The 13,589-nt window shown below is 39.1% G+C and overlaps 1 protein-coding gene across 2 annotated transcripts in view; it reads right to left on the bottom strand.

Moving 5' to 3' along the window:
- LOC122967122 (microtubule-associated serine/threonine-protein kinase 1-like) overlaps positions 1 to 13,589 on the bottom strand; it is a 50,699-nt gene that overhangs the window by 11,374 nt on the left and 25,736 nt on the right. For both annotated transcript variants that reach the window (XM_044331585.1, XM_044331586.1), the window contains 9 exons: positions 10,123 to 10,217; positions 8,480 to 8,555; positions 6,534 to 6,606; positions 3,885 to 4,045; positions 3,453 to 3,528; positions 2,415 to 2,624; positions 1,328 to 1,429; positions 271 to 403; positions 114 to 181 (listed from right to left, as the gene is read on the bottom strand). In XM_044331585.1, the coding sequence (XP_044187520.1) occupies positions 114 to 181; positions 271 to 403; positions 1,328 to 1,429; positions 2,415 to 2,624; positions 3,453 to 3,528; positions 3,885 to 4,045; positions 6,534 to 6,606; positions 8,480 to 8,555; positions 10,123 to 10,217 (994 nt within the window). The remainder of the gene's footprint in view (positions 1 to 113; positions 182 to 270; positions 404 to 1,327; positions 1,430 to 2,414; positions 2,625 to 3,452; positions 3,529 to 3,884; positions 4,046 to 6,533; positions 6,607 to 8,479; positions 8,556 to 10,122; positions 10,218 to 13,589) is intronic.

Below are 13,589 nucleotides of genomic sequence, written 5' to 3'. Positions count from 1 at the left end.
GACATTTCCAATGAGAGCAACAAGGAGCTCATGCTGTCAAAGGAAGGAAAAGGGCGGATGAATGTGAGGAGCACTGGAGAAATGACCAGATTGCAGATGATCTTGAATCTCACCTCTGTCGAGTCATCAGTTTCAGGTGTTAGCGGTCCCTCGCTGTCATAACTATCGAGGTTTACCATCTCTGATGACAAACACATGTAAATCAGCTGAAAGTTAATTTATTTTCCAGATAGTTAAATCTGTGTGTTGCACATAGTTTCTGTCTCTCACCTTCAATAGGGTCTCTGGTCAGTCCAAGCTGGCTGATGATGTAACGAGGAATGTCAGTTTTCATCAAATGACCCTCCTTGGCGTGGTCCTCCGCTGCCTCCAGCAGATGGTAGAACTCCTCAGGGTTAAACTCCTGGAAAGCAAAGTGTCAACACATTCATCTCCAGGTGACTATATCCCTGTAGAATCACCCTGACTGACCCTAGCAGTTGTTCCAGGAATTGTTTCTGGAAGACAACGCCACTTGGGATTGAACCCGACATGTTGTATTGCAGAGGAGGGTTATATCCATCGTACCACTGATGCAATTTGGGGAGCACTGGCTGCTGAGCCAAACCTGGTAACAATGTCAAAAAAAATGTGCAATGGATAACGACACACTGTAATCCAAATGCAGTGACATGCAGAAAATGAGGGTGGAATTAGATTGATGAATCAATTCTCCGTGTCACTGTTTCAGCTGTCGGTCATAATCAAAAAAACTGCGTCAGTGTGGCATGACTCATCGAGGGGGACACAAGATTGATACACAGTTATGAAACACAGTCACACTGGGTTACCCAGACACACACACACACACACACACACACACACAGACACACACACACACACATACACACAAACGTAGGCATCCTCCAGCTTTAAATGACACGATGGTCACAGTCTGTCTGAGTCCGACTAGAAGGCAGCTGAGCAGCAGGGGCCCGCTGCCTGGTATTAGTAGTACTGTGGCAGAGCAAAATTTAATCTAAATGCAAATGTCTTCACCATCTAGACAGACTGGACCAGCTTTTTATACTTAAGAGTTTAGTGTTTGCTTGTTTTGATTTTCTCCCCCTGCTGTGTAATACATCGGAGTGCTTAAATGTTTATAATGGGCTAACAAATCAGTATCTGTTCTCATGTTTATTTAAAGAAAATCAATTTGTCTTAAGTCACAAGTGGGACATGAACTGTGAAATGATTTGTGATGAAAGTGGGGCTGGATGAGGATTGTGAACATCCCAGCAGAGTTTTGTTAATGATGGATAAAGACTGTTTATTTGTGTTATCTTACAAGACACTCCAGAAGCCTGGCAGGTCGAGAAATGATGATGAGGAGCTTCTTCACCAACTCTGTGACGAAGGCTACTTCAGAGCTCTCTGAACGCTCCCAGGCCTGGCAGAGAGGGACACATACATGCAGACAGAGAGGTAGAGAGATAATACATGAAGAATATGATAACATTATTATAAAAGCCATACAAAAGTAATACACAGACAGAGCACTACCATACTGACACATTCGGTCAGTTCAAAGAGAAACAGAAAGGCAAAGTGACAAAGGCTGAACAAGCATTCAGAAAGCTGTGAGATAAAAGAATATCTGATCACAGCAGATACAATCAAACTAAAATCAGGCTACCAAGAGAAATCACAGCGATCTCATCAAGCCGTCAAAATGGCGTTGTTGATGAAACTCCCTGATACCCGTTATCTGCTCTGGCAAATCACAAACACAATTAGCCTCAATTTACTGCAGCTGTTTCAATCTTATCTCTCACCAAAGGCATCAAACATTTGAATGAAATTAGAAGGTTTGAGCTGAATCTATCCATCAATAACCTTCCACGGCTTCATATCCAAACTAGCAGAAGATAAATGTATTTGTCTCTGTGTCTGCTTTGGTTATGATTCATTTTATAGTTGTCGTCTAACACATGCTCTTTACAAATGAAATTAAAACCAAAACTATAGTGTTATGCAAATTAGGGCTGGGTATCATTACACATTTTTTCTTACTTGTGGATACCTGAGTTTCCATATCAATACCTGAATGATGCAGTTTCAATACCTTACTTTGAGATATAATCATATTTTTCAAAACTTTGAAAAGAACTTTGCCTAAATAATAATAAAATTAGCAAAGTTTTTAATTCAAACATATTTGACTTTGACATATTTTATCATCAATCATATCATATACATCACATACAATATATCATATATTTGAGCTCTTTAGCTTTGCCAACTATGTTCAACTATGTTCAACTATGTTCACTAGCTAGTCGCTAACTTTGTCTGTCTGCTGTTTGGTGCTGGGCAGGTCGTGTAAATAGTTTTTTATCAGAGCTTTTTCGGCTGAAAACAGCTTTTTCACTCACATTATGAAGCAGCTTCTCCAGATTCTCCTGCAGCTCAAAGAAGTAGACAGACGTGATGAGGCCCTCGCAGGCTTTGGTCAGGCAGTCTCTGGCCAACTCTGCGATCTGGTGGTGGATGAAGCTGAGGACTCCGTCAGCCAGAGGAAGAACATTTTCAGGAGAGTAAGCCTGGATGAACTCAGCCAGCCTCTCCTCCATCTGTGCTGTGGCCTGATGGCATGAGATGACAGGACCAATATGTAAGGTCAAAGAGAAAAGATGTGCAGGAGAAAATGGTGAGAATATGAGAATAGAGTGCAGTTGCAGAGATTAGGTTTAGAAAAGATTGAATTTCTTTCAAAGACTCAGAATTATGAGACAGAAAGTTCAGAAAGTTATTTAATTCATGACCCAGACAGTGTGGCTGTGCTGGTTTACACTTCCATTGAATGTAATTCTTTTCCATTTGACTTGTGTCAGAACAAGCCCAAAGAGCTTTTACCTCGGATGAACTCCAAAATATAGTGCCCAATTTCCTAAGGCTAGATTTTTATCACTGTAGAAGCTTTCAGGCCATTTCCTTTTGATACCAACCTCAGCCCGCCAAGAGAGTGAAAGGGAGAAAAATGAGGAAAAGAAGAAATCACTTTTGTTTCACTGTTCATAGCTGTGGCTTTTATAAATGCCGTGAATAAACGTAATATTTTCTCCGACAGGGTGAAAGGTGTCGCAGTGTCATGTAATCTTGTTTGCTATGGTTTAGCAGCTCCCATACCTATTTTAGATGCATGATATCAAACCATCATTTACACAAATCTCTGAACATATTTAATCATAAATCATTTCCCTTTTCAGTTCTGACTTTATGGGATTAGCCGTAATAGTTTATGGGATTAGATTAATTTTTGTGGATTGAAAGATTGATTTAATGCTCTGTAGACTTGCACATTTTTATGACATACAATGATATCTATCATGAAGCAGCTTTGTGTGTGTGTGTGTGTGTGCGTGTGTGTGTGTGTGTGTGTGTGTGTGTGTGTGTGTGTGTGTGTGTCCCACCTTTGGAAAGCGCTCCTTGTACACATGGTTCATCATGACTATCTCATTATCATAGCAGGAGGAGGAGCGTCCTGGGCTGGAAGGTAAAAGAGACAGAAATGGAACAGTCAAAATGATTTTGGCTTTTCCACCCAAAACACTGGACTGAAATCAGTTCTATATATTAGGTTCAGTAAAGAACACGTCTGAAATCGCTTAAGATTAGATAAATGCTTAAAAAAACAATACAAAGAAAGTTATTACTTTAAAATAAAAAGAGAATGACATAGAAAATGAAATCGAGAACATCATTAAAAGGAAATTTCAACAGGAGGTTATATAAAAGCAATAACAAGATCAACCAGGGGCAACCCCTGTAAATCTGCTTTAAAAGAGGATAGTGTTTTTGGGCAGCTGAAGCTGCTGTTTAATCTCATGGGTGCTGCTGCTGACCTGAGACTGCGGGAGCGTGGGCGCATGTGGGGAGAGCAGCGGCCCCCATCATCATCTGTGATGCTCTCAGTGCTGCCAAAGTGCTTGGATAAGAAGTGGAGCTCATCCATGGTGGGCTGAAAGGGCAGCTGGTGCAGCCGCTCCTGAGAGGAGCTTGACGACTGGTAAACGTAGCGATAGAGGAGGAAGAGGAAGAGGAGGGGAGGTGAGAGCACAGGGTGGAGGAGGAAGAGGAAGCAGACGAGGACGGGGAGAGGAGGAGAAACAAGAATATTAGAGTGGTTGAAGTGAAAGTTGGAAGGATCAGAAAGAGAAAGTGCCAGAAAATTCATGAGAACAAAATATGACCAACTGCTTATAACAGCAACTGTCCCCCTTATTTATCTGCCTCTGACTGTAAGATGATAAGTGAAGCAACTAATATATTACATCATCTCTGAGAGTTAATTATCACAGTATTTTGTACACTACAGTTGTCATTTCTTGTGGACTTCCCCAAAATACAACACACACACACACACTCTCTCTCTCTCTCTCTCACACACACACACACACACACACACTCTCTCTCTCTCTCTCTCTCACACACACACACACACACATACACACACACCAAATCTCATCACCTAATTTGCCTTCATCAAAGCAATGACACCTGGACCTCCTCACTCACTTTGCTAACTGAGAGATCGATCACTGATCCATCACAGGTGACAGACTAATTGAAAACAGTCAGACTTAAAAGGGTGGATGGAAACTCCATTTTTCCTTGTCTGTTTCATGCATGTCAAGGCTCTGCACTGTATTTAAGTTGTTCTGCCTATCAATATCTCTATCCACTTTCTTGGTAAGAAAGTGTATCAGGAAGTGCTGATCTGTTAGATGCTTTGTTAGCATATTTTTTAGTGTTTTTGCACCGTTTTTCCCTGAAAGCATCACCAGGACTGTGACATCTATTCCTTGGATTTTGGATGAGGGATTTATCTTTAAACTCATAGTTCACCTGGATTATGACAGCTGAACAGAGGACATTGTTAGGATAGATTTTAGAAATGAAAAATGAGGGTGACATGTCTCCCATGTTCACAGTATGGCCTGTGCTCAGTTTCAGAAGGTCAAGCAGAGGCGACTTTAGTGTGGTTACAATTGAAAGAATACATTTTGGGGAATACGCTTATTCACTTTTTTTTGCTGAGAGTTAAATAAGAAGATTGAGGCCACCCTCATGGTTGTACAGTACATATAAAGCTGGCAGCTGATTGGCTTAGCTTGACAAGCTAACTAATCTCATTTGTTAGAGTGTAAAAACAACACCTTACAGTTTTACAGGGGGTTATGGGCCCGGTTAGCTGTTTCCAGTCTTTGTGCTAAGCTAACTGTCTACTTAGCAGTCTCATATTTAGTGCACAGACTCACAGCAACAAAATGATTAATGAGGTATTAAGGCATTAAGGTAAGAATCTGTGAGATTTGTTCGCAAGTGAAGGTTTTGCTGGTAAATTCAACATACATGAAACCATGGTGTCATTCAGTGATAGAATTTGAAAATGTTTTAGATTATTACTTTAAACGAAACAGGAAATTCAGGAGCAGAAAGTTATCTGTTCAGGGAGTTGAAGGAAGCACTGGGCACCACAGCTCAGCCTGATTCATAAAAGCATAAAAGTCTAAGCATTAATTTCAATGAAATATCCTGTTTCTAATGATAGTATCTGGATATATTTAGGCCATGGTGAAATTACTGTGGAACAAAGTGTGATCTATCTCATAGCAGCGTCTCCTCTTTATGCCACGTTTCTCATATCCCTCTCATCCCACTGGCCTGGCACTCATCATTTTCCCCTCCTCTACTCCTCCATCCATCCATCTAACCCTCCATCTACAGCCAGATGGAGAGTAGGAACCAGGCCTCTGACGTTACTGTTACGCAACAAGACACACTAAAAGGCACTACAGAGAAGTGGAGACCATGGTGGAGATGGACAACGTTGAAATGTATTGTGTGTTTTAAGTGAATGATTTGAAGACTGATGATGAAGCTTTGTATGAACTCTAAACAATAAATAAATAAAATTGAGTCTTAGCATGGTCAGAATCTGTCAAAAGATGCAAAAGCAGGCTCTAGAGCTTACATCTGTGCCAGTTTCAGTTATTTATGTCAGTGGTTCCTGACACCACCAGTCACCATGGAATTAATTATAACCTGTATGTTATTTAACACTATTAATTATATAAAATTAGAGGTAGTTACAATATATTTTTATACAGTTAAATTGTAATTGTTTAGGTTGCTTTGGTCAAGTTTGCATTTGTACTACTACCAATTAGAGTGGCTGCCAATGGATGTTTCAACCATTTATCCATTACTTTTAGCTAACTATTTGTTATATTTTAGCTAGTTGTTGCTATCATTTAGCCATTACTTTTCACTAACTATATTTCACGTGTTTACTCATCAACTCTCTTTAAGCTAACAATTGCAACTGTTTGTTATTTTCGTTAACTATTTCAACTTTTCCAACTGTTTATTTGTTACTTTTAGCTTATTATTGTTTAGCCGTTTACTTTTAGCTAACTATATTATTACTCTGGGGTGCCCTGCTTGGGATTAACTGATTTAGGTGATGAGAAGGAAATTAAGTTACTTACTGTTGAGCTGGGAGTGTTAGTACCATACCCAGAAGAGGGCAAAGATGCTAAAGACCAGCGGCGCCCATCCGCTCTGCAGAGAAGAAAATATGTAACCATAATATGTTAGTATATACTATACATTCATTCATTTTCCTATAATATCCAGATCATATTAGCTTGGCTGTATTGCGTTTCTGTTTTTAATATTCCACAGACTAAAAAATATTTTATTGAGCTGAAATGAATCACTATACCCCACCTATGGCTATTTTTGCTGCCTGTGAAATAATAAATGTGCCTGTAAGACAAAACCCTGACAACCTAATCTCACATGCTACTTGGACCCATCTCAATTTCAGTGGCACAAAAAAAAAATATATATATATATAAAAAAATATTCAGAGGGTCAGTGACTTATATCACATCAGGTTTGTACCGGGAGCCTTCCTTAGTGAGGACAGCAAAGGGACTCAGATTCATTGTGCCTCTGTGTGCCTCAATCGCACAGTGACAGGCAGGCAGACAGATCTGATAAATGAGGACAGAGGATTTACAGGAGCACCAGGCTCCCAGAGCCTCCAGTCCCAGTACAGTGTCTGACTTAGAAGAGGTAAATCTAATTGGCCCTCTTCACATACATCTCTGCCTATGGAAGGCTTGAGAGCGAAGCCTCGCTCTTGTTAATACTGCGACCAGACCATTCTTTTAAAGCTTACACTATTACACTCAATTTGGCTTCTCTTAAATACAATCTTAGGGCTTCAGCAACATAATATAATTTTTTCTTCTTGTTATTTTTAACATTACCCAGAAGATCTCACTTTTTTTTAGAACAATTCCTAAAATAAAAAAATCATAAATCATTCACATTCCAATTTTCTTTTCAAATAAGGATTTATAAGTAAGCAACAATACACAAACAGTGTTCTGACATACATAAACATCATGGTCCATTTGTGTACGTCCACTATTTTCTATATTGACTTGAAAATTACTCCCATTTACGAATGTATTGATCTGCTGCCATAACAGCTTCCACTCTTTTCCTTTCAGGATTTCCACAAAATTTCTGAACCCGGCAGCAGGGATTCGCTCCCATTCAGCTGCAACAACATTAGTGACCACTGATGTTCGGTGATAAGATCTGGCTCACAGTCACTGTTCCAGTTCATCTCAAAGGTGTTGGATAGGCTAGAGGCCAGGGCTCTGTACAGGCCAGTCAAGGTCTTCCGCACCAAACTGGCAACACCATTTCTTAATGGGCTTGGCTTTGTGCGCGGGTGTATTGTCATTTTGAAACAGAAAACAACCTCACCCAAACTGTTGCTGTGAAGTTTGAAGTATACTATTGTACACTATTGTATGCTGCAGCATTAAGATTCCACTTAATTGGAATTGAGAGGTTTTAGCCTGAACCACAAAAAACAGGCCCTGACCAAACATACACAATAGTATGTGGACACATACTTTAATACAGTGTATGAATGCACAAACATAATTAATATATATTATATTAAACCTTCTAATATAAACTCACATGTAAAAACACATTAATGTGAACAGATTCACACATTCATGGCCATACACACACCGACACACACGACCCTCTTGCCTCCTCACTAGAGTAGCGTGAATAAACACAGTGGAACTGCCAATGTAATGGCTTGGCCCTGTCATACATGAGTCAGCCTGTTACGCTGCGAGAATCTGCGAGTGCAGCGAGAGGCTCCCTGCTCCCCAGGATGTGCGAGATCTCGCACAACAACAGATGCAAACTTCTTCTGTTCTCTGATGCTCACTTCTTCCAGCTCCTCCCCTCCCTTTGTCTCATGCTGACTTGACTTTTGACTGTGTCTTACCTCTTCTGTCTCACTTTCTGTCCCTGTCACATCTCTAGCACAGGCATAAGCGAAAGTAAATATGTGTAATCACACTCAATATATGTAGTGCCATAAAGTAGTGACCTTCTGGAGGAGGCAAACGAGAAGTGCGCCGGGTTGCTGGGGGAGAAGTTTCGTGGGCTGTCCAGAGGGCTGCTTCCTGGTGGGACAATAACACAGGTACACAGAATGAGACACAAGAGAGGAAGATAGTGGTGTGACATACAGTAATCAAGCCATTTTATTCTAATTATGAGCACAGGAAAACCAAAGACAGTTTACAATTTCTTACCATGTTTTCCTCTTTTCCCTGAAAAGTGTAGCACTAAGGCCAACTCGTCTGAGTCTGTGGTTCAATAGGGCAACGTGACTATTCATAATCATTGGGTAAGGTTTGAGGGGATAAGTTCAAAGTGTGAAATTGATTTAGATTTTCTTTCCCAAATCATTAAGGCCTATCATTGATTTTTAGACTGATAAATGCGTTATAGTCTGCACTTTTCATTCATCCTGCCTTGTTCTGTGGACAATAATGTGGGTGTGAAATTTGATTTGAGGCTTCTTCATAGATGAATGAATTCAATCAGTAAATTTAAGGGAGCAGTCAAAGTAAAAAAAACTGCACAATCTACATAACCTCTTCTTCTATCAGTCTCCACAGTTTTGGGATCAGAAAGTAGGAGGCAACCCACCTATGAGCACCTTACTCAAGTCCTGGTCATTTTCAAAACCAGCTCAAAAATGAGTCAATGGAATGCTTTAACTAAAGACACTTAAGAAAGAGCCAACTATTTGCACCAACTCTATTTTATATCCAGCAGTATTGAGTTAACTACAGTATAGGAATTGAACGGCTAGCCTAAAAATACCAAAGTGTAAAGATGACACGTTGTGATTTTACAGAGTTGACTATTTCTTGGCTGGACGCAGAAACATCCTGGAGACTACGCTGATTGCTGACCCTGTAAGACCACAATAAGTCATTTTTAAACTTCATTTTTATACAGATTAAACAAACAAGATATAGTATGTTAATATGTTAACAGATTTTGTTACCATTTGACAGAACCAGGCTGGCTTTTTCCCCCGTTTCCAGTCGTTATGCTAAGTTAAGCTAACCAGCTGCTTTGTTTCTTTTATTATATCTTATACTATTTTTATAGTCTTATTTCTTAAACAATTTTACTCTTGCAAAACACTTTGCATCCTTGCTCTGTGAAAGGTGCTATATTAAATCAACTTTACTTACTACTTACTCACTAAACTTTACTGACTGTATCTTCAACATCATACAGACATGAGAGTGGTATCAATCTTCTTGTCTAACCCTATTGTATGTCCCAGAATATGAAACTATTTCTTTAACTGGTGAGATTTTGATTATTCAGTCCATTCCAGTAAAAATAACCTGATAAACACGTTAACATTTTAAACTGGTTGTTATTCTGAAGGAAAACAGATGGGCCAGAAAAATATACATTTGACAAAAGTCAGGAAAATGATTATTCACAATCCAATGGTTTAAAAAATATATATTGATCATTACAAGGCAACTTTAAGACATCAGATAAATGTGCTCAGGTCCCACAAGAGTTGAAACTTCTCAACTCTTTCTTTCTTTAATGCACAAGTTGGGAGTCCAAGTGATTAATAATTTAACTTCCCTGGCACCAACAAATGGAAAAAGCCAAGCTCATAGCTGAGGTGTGATGTATTACTGTACGTACCGAGGTGTCCAGGGAGAGGCAGAGGGGAGTGTGGGCGTGGCAGCGTAGGAGAGGTGGTGGTCAGGATCAGACTTTTCCTGTTGCTTGTACGACAACTGTAGAGAAAAATAGAACATTGGAAAGAAGAAACCAAAGTAGATTAAAATGCTATCTGGCCCTAAAAAGAGATTATGAATTGGCAGAATATCTCTCTGCTGTCAGAGATACAAAGCAGAGACAGATTCCAACCAAGTACAGGCTCAGTGACCACAAACTGGCAATCAAAAAAGGATGACACAAAAAATCATGGCAACCAAAAGAAAACAAAATATGTGGTACTTAAGTAGGATTTGTCATGCAGGACTTTCACTTGTAATGGAGTATTTTTACATTGTTGTATTGGTACTTTTACTTAAGCAAAGAATTTGAAAACTTCATTCACCACTGCTGTATATATACATATATAATTAATATATATCAATCTTAATGTTGTGTTTATGTTCATATTACAGTTATTGTGTATTGTCCAAATATTTGGACAAATTGTACTTTGATGCTTTAGCAACATTGATCTTGACACCTTCATGCCAATAAAGCCCCTTTGAATTGAACTGAATTGAATTGAATTGAAATGTACACGAGAGGATATTGCAAGCAGAGTTGTGTTTGGCTACAGTATCTGTGCACAGCTGCATGTATATGTGCAAGAGAAGCAGACGTGCAAATGCACGGCTCAATGCAGGAGCACAACCGCGATAAAGAGAATTCAATTTCCTCAGTCATTCATCCCTGTCTGCCTCCTCTCAGCCAAGATAAGAAATGTGGGGAGAGTGGGGTGGAACAACAGCAAGCAAGGGAGAAAAGAAACGATAGAGATGAGAATCATAAAAAATGGATGTTGGAGCCAGAAAACAATATTGCAGAAACATTAGCTTTTCCCTGAAAACCCCTCCACTTTTCCATGACCTCAGTTAATTATGTTTGGGTTGCTTAATAGCAGTCACTACCACACTGAGTCACTTCAAATCTGCCTGTGGACTCCACACACATTCATGCTGCACATTATATCACTGTATCTAATTCACACACCATTAAGCAGTGAATTGAGCTAGCTTTTTGTATTCAAGAGACCCTTAATTTTGTTAGAATACTCACGCCACACGTAGCACAATTTAACCAGAAGGCTTTTCATTCATTCATTCAATCATTTTATTTTCAGTCACAGGTTGCACACTTAATGTTACTCTCAAAAAAAGAATGGTACATAACACAAATACTAGATGTAAACAACATCATCCTCCATCCTTATATATAACTACAATAACAATGAAATGTTAATGAACATGTGGACTTCACCCTTTGAGGATCACTTGGATCCCAGAGTTGCAAAACTTTTTAATATGATTTCAGCATAGTCCTCTCCAATAAAATCTATAACAGGGCTCCAGACAGAGAAAAACCCATTCATGTCATGAACATGTGTGAGCTTTTCCAATGGGAGAGGTTGTAGAACATTAAAGCCAACTGCAATATGGGGTGGTTTGTAATTTATGTATGATCTTAAACTGAATTTCCTGGGATTTGTAATTGATACTCTTTTGCTGTTTAACATGATTGTTTTCCATTGGTGATCAGTGATTGAATATTTAAGATCCTGTTCCCATGATTGCCTGCTACTGAGAGTACTAATATTACTTAAAGAGAACAGTTTATGGTAAATGTAGCTAATTTTTTTTTCGTCTTCTGCAGGCAGACTGGATGAATGAGTGCCTCACTCTGCTCTGGGCCATGACCTTCTTTATATTGTGGTACTGAATTTTTTAAAAATTGTAAAATCTGAAAAAGTGTAGTTCAATGATTTCATAAATCCACCTTCATAGAAATCATTTATCACATGGATTCAAAATGTGTTCCACTCTTTAAAACCAGGGTCAACACAAGAAGGAATAGTTGGGATTATCAACAATAAAAAGAGTATCTTCTGGTGATAGTAAATACCTTCTTTACACTATTCCATGTACTAAGAATGTTACTCACAATAAAGTTGTCCCTAATAACTGGTAATTGTTTAAGATTATTTAAAGCTGGAGTGCGGGACTTTTACATATAAATGAACATCTGTTATTCAAGACCTTGCCAAATGAGTTCACACAATGATGATTAAGTCTATCAATCTCCCTGTTTCGCAGTATATTGGAGTTTTTAATCTGGCGTCTATGCCGACATTCTTGCACTGGCACACCGGTAATGCTGTGTTTTACGTCAACTAGTAATGATTGGTTTGCCAGAGCTGAAGGGCACCCACAGAGCATGTGTACCAGAGACCAGAGACTCCGGTTTAGTCCTCCGCCAACTTGAAAATAGAAGATACACTTGATAATGAGAGCAAGCTACATCCTTGCGATTCAAGGTCTAACCATATTGATTTAGGGTCTTGAGCCACCTATTCTGATATGTTTTTCAATTGTATTGACCAATGATAATATTAAAAGTTTGGTACTGCAAGACGTCCATTTACCACTGGTAGTTGGAGTTTCTCCAATCTCATTTTAGGAGGTCAATTTTTCCAAATAAACTTAGGCACGATCCTATGCAGATCTTTAAAAAAGCTATTTTGGATGGTATTAGATGTCATTTGCATAGGATACAAAATTCTAGGGAGTATATTCATTTTAATAACAGCAATCTGTCCCAGCCAGGAAATTGGAAGAGACAACCATCTAAGTAAATCCAATTTAACCTTTTTAAAAAGAGGAGACAAATTCATCTTACCCAGATGGATCCTCCTTTTGGTAGGAGATATGGATCCCCAGATATTTAAAGCCATTGTTGGACAAATTAAATGGAGATGTTATGCTGTTATTTCGTTCTCTGCCACCTCCCAGTGGTAGAGCTGTAGATTTACCCACATTGATCTTATAGCCAGAGAGTAAATTCACATTGATTGTTTCTAGCACAGCTGGAATTGATTGTTTAGGGTAGCAGAGAAATAGCAGTATATCATCTGGATACACGATATTATATGCTCCCTTTTCCCACTGTTAATACTGTTCACATATGGGTGTCTTCAGTGGTTCAATGGCAATGGAAAACAAGTGGGGACAGTGGACAACCTTGACAAGTGCCACGCCCAAGAGTGAACCAGGGTGATGTGAAACCATTAGCTATAACCATTGCTTGTGGAAAAGTACAAAGTAATTTCACCCAATTTATAAATACATTGGCCAGAGGGAAACACCTCAAAACATTAAAAATGTATTTCCATTCGATTCGGTCGAACGCTTTCTCAGCATCTAAAGAGACCACCATAGAATGTAGAAGTTTGTTTTTAGCATATTGAATGACCCCCAATAAGGAATGACAACCTTGCACAAATCCTGTTTGATCAGGGCCAGTGATGGTGGGTATGATAGGGTCTAATCTCTTAGCTAAAAGCTTGGCCAATATTTTATTTTCCACACACTGCAAACTAAATCTGTATGAGGAAG

The sequence above is a fragment of the Thunnus albacares genome, chromosome 17 (assembly GCF_914725855.1).
Source record: "Thunnus albacares chromosome 17, fThuAlb1.1, whole genome shotgun sequence".
NCBI classification, from domain to species: domain Eukaryota; kingdom Metazoa; phylum Chordata; class Actinopteri; order Scombriformes; family Scombridae; genus Thunnus; species Thunnus albacares.
Note: the sequence above shows the minus strand (reverse complement) of the source record. Positions and strands in the feature narration are given on the sequence as shown.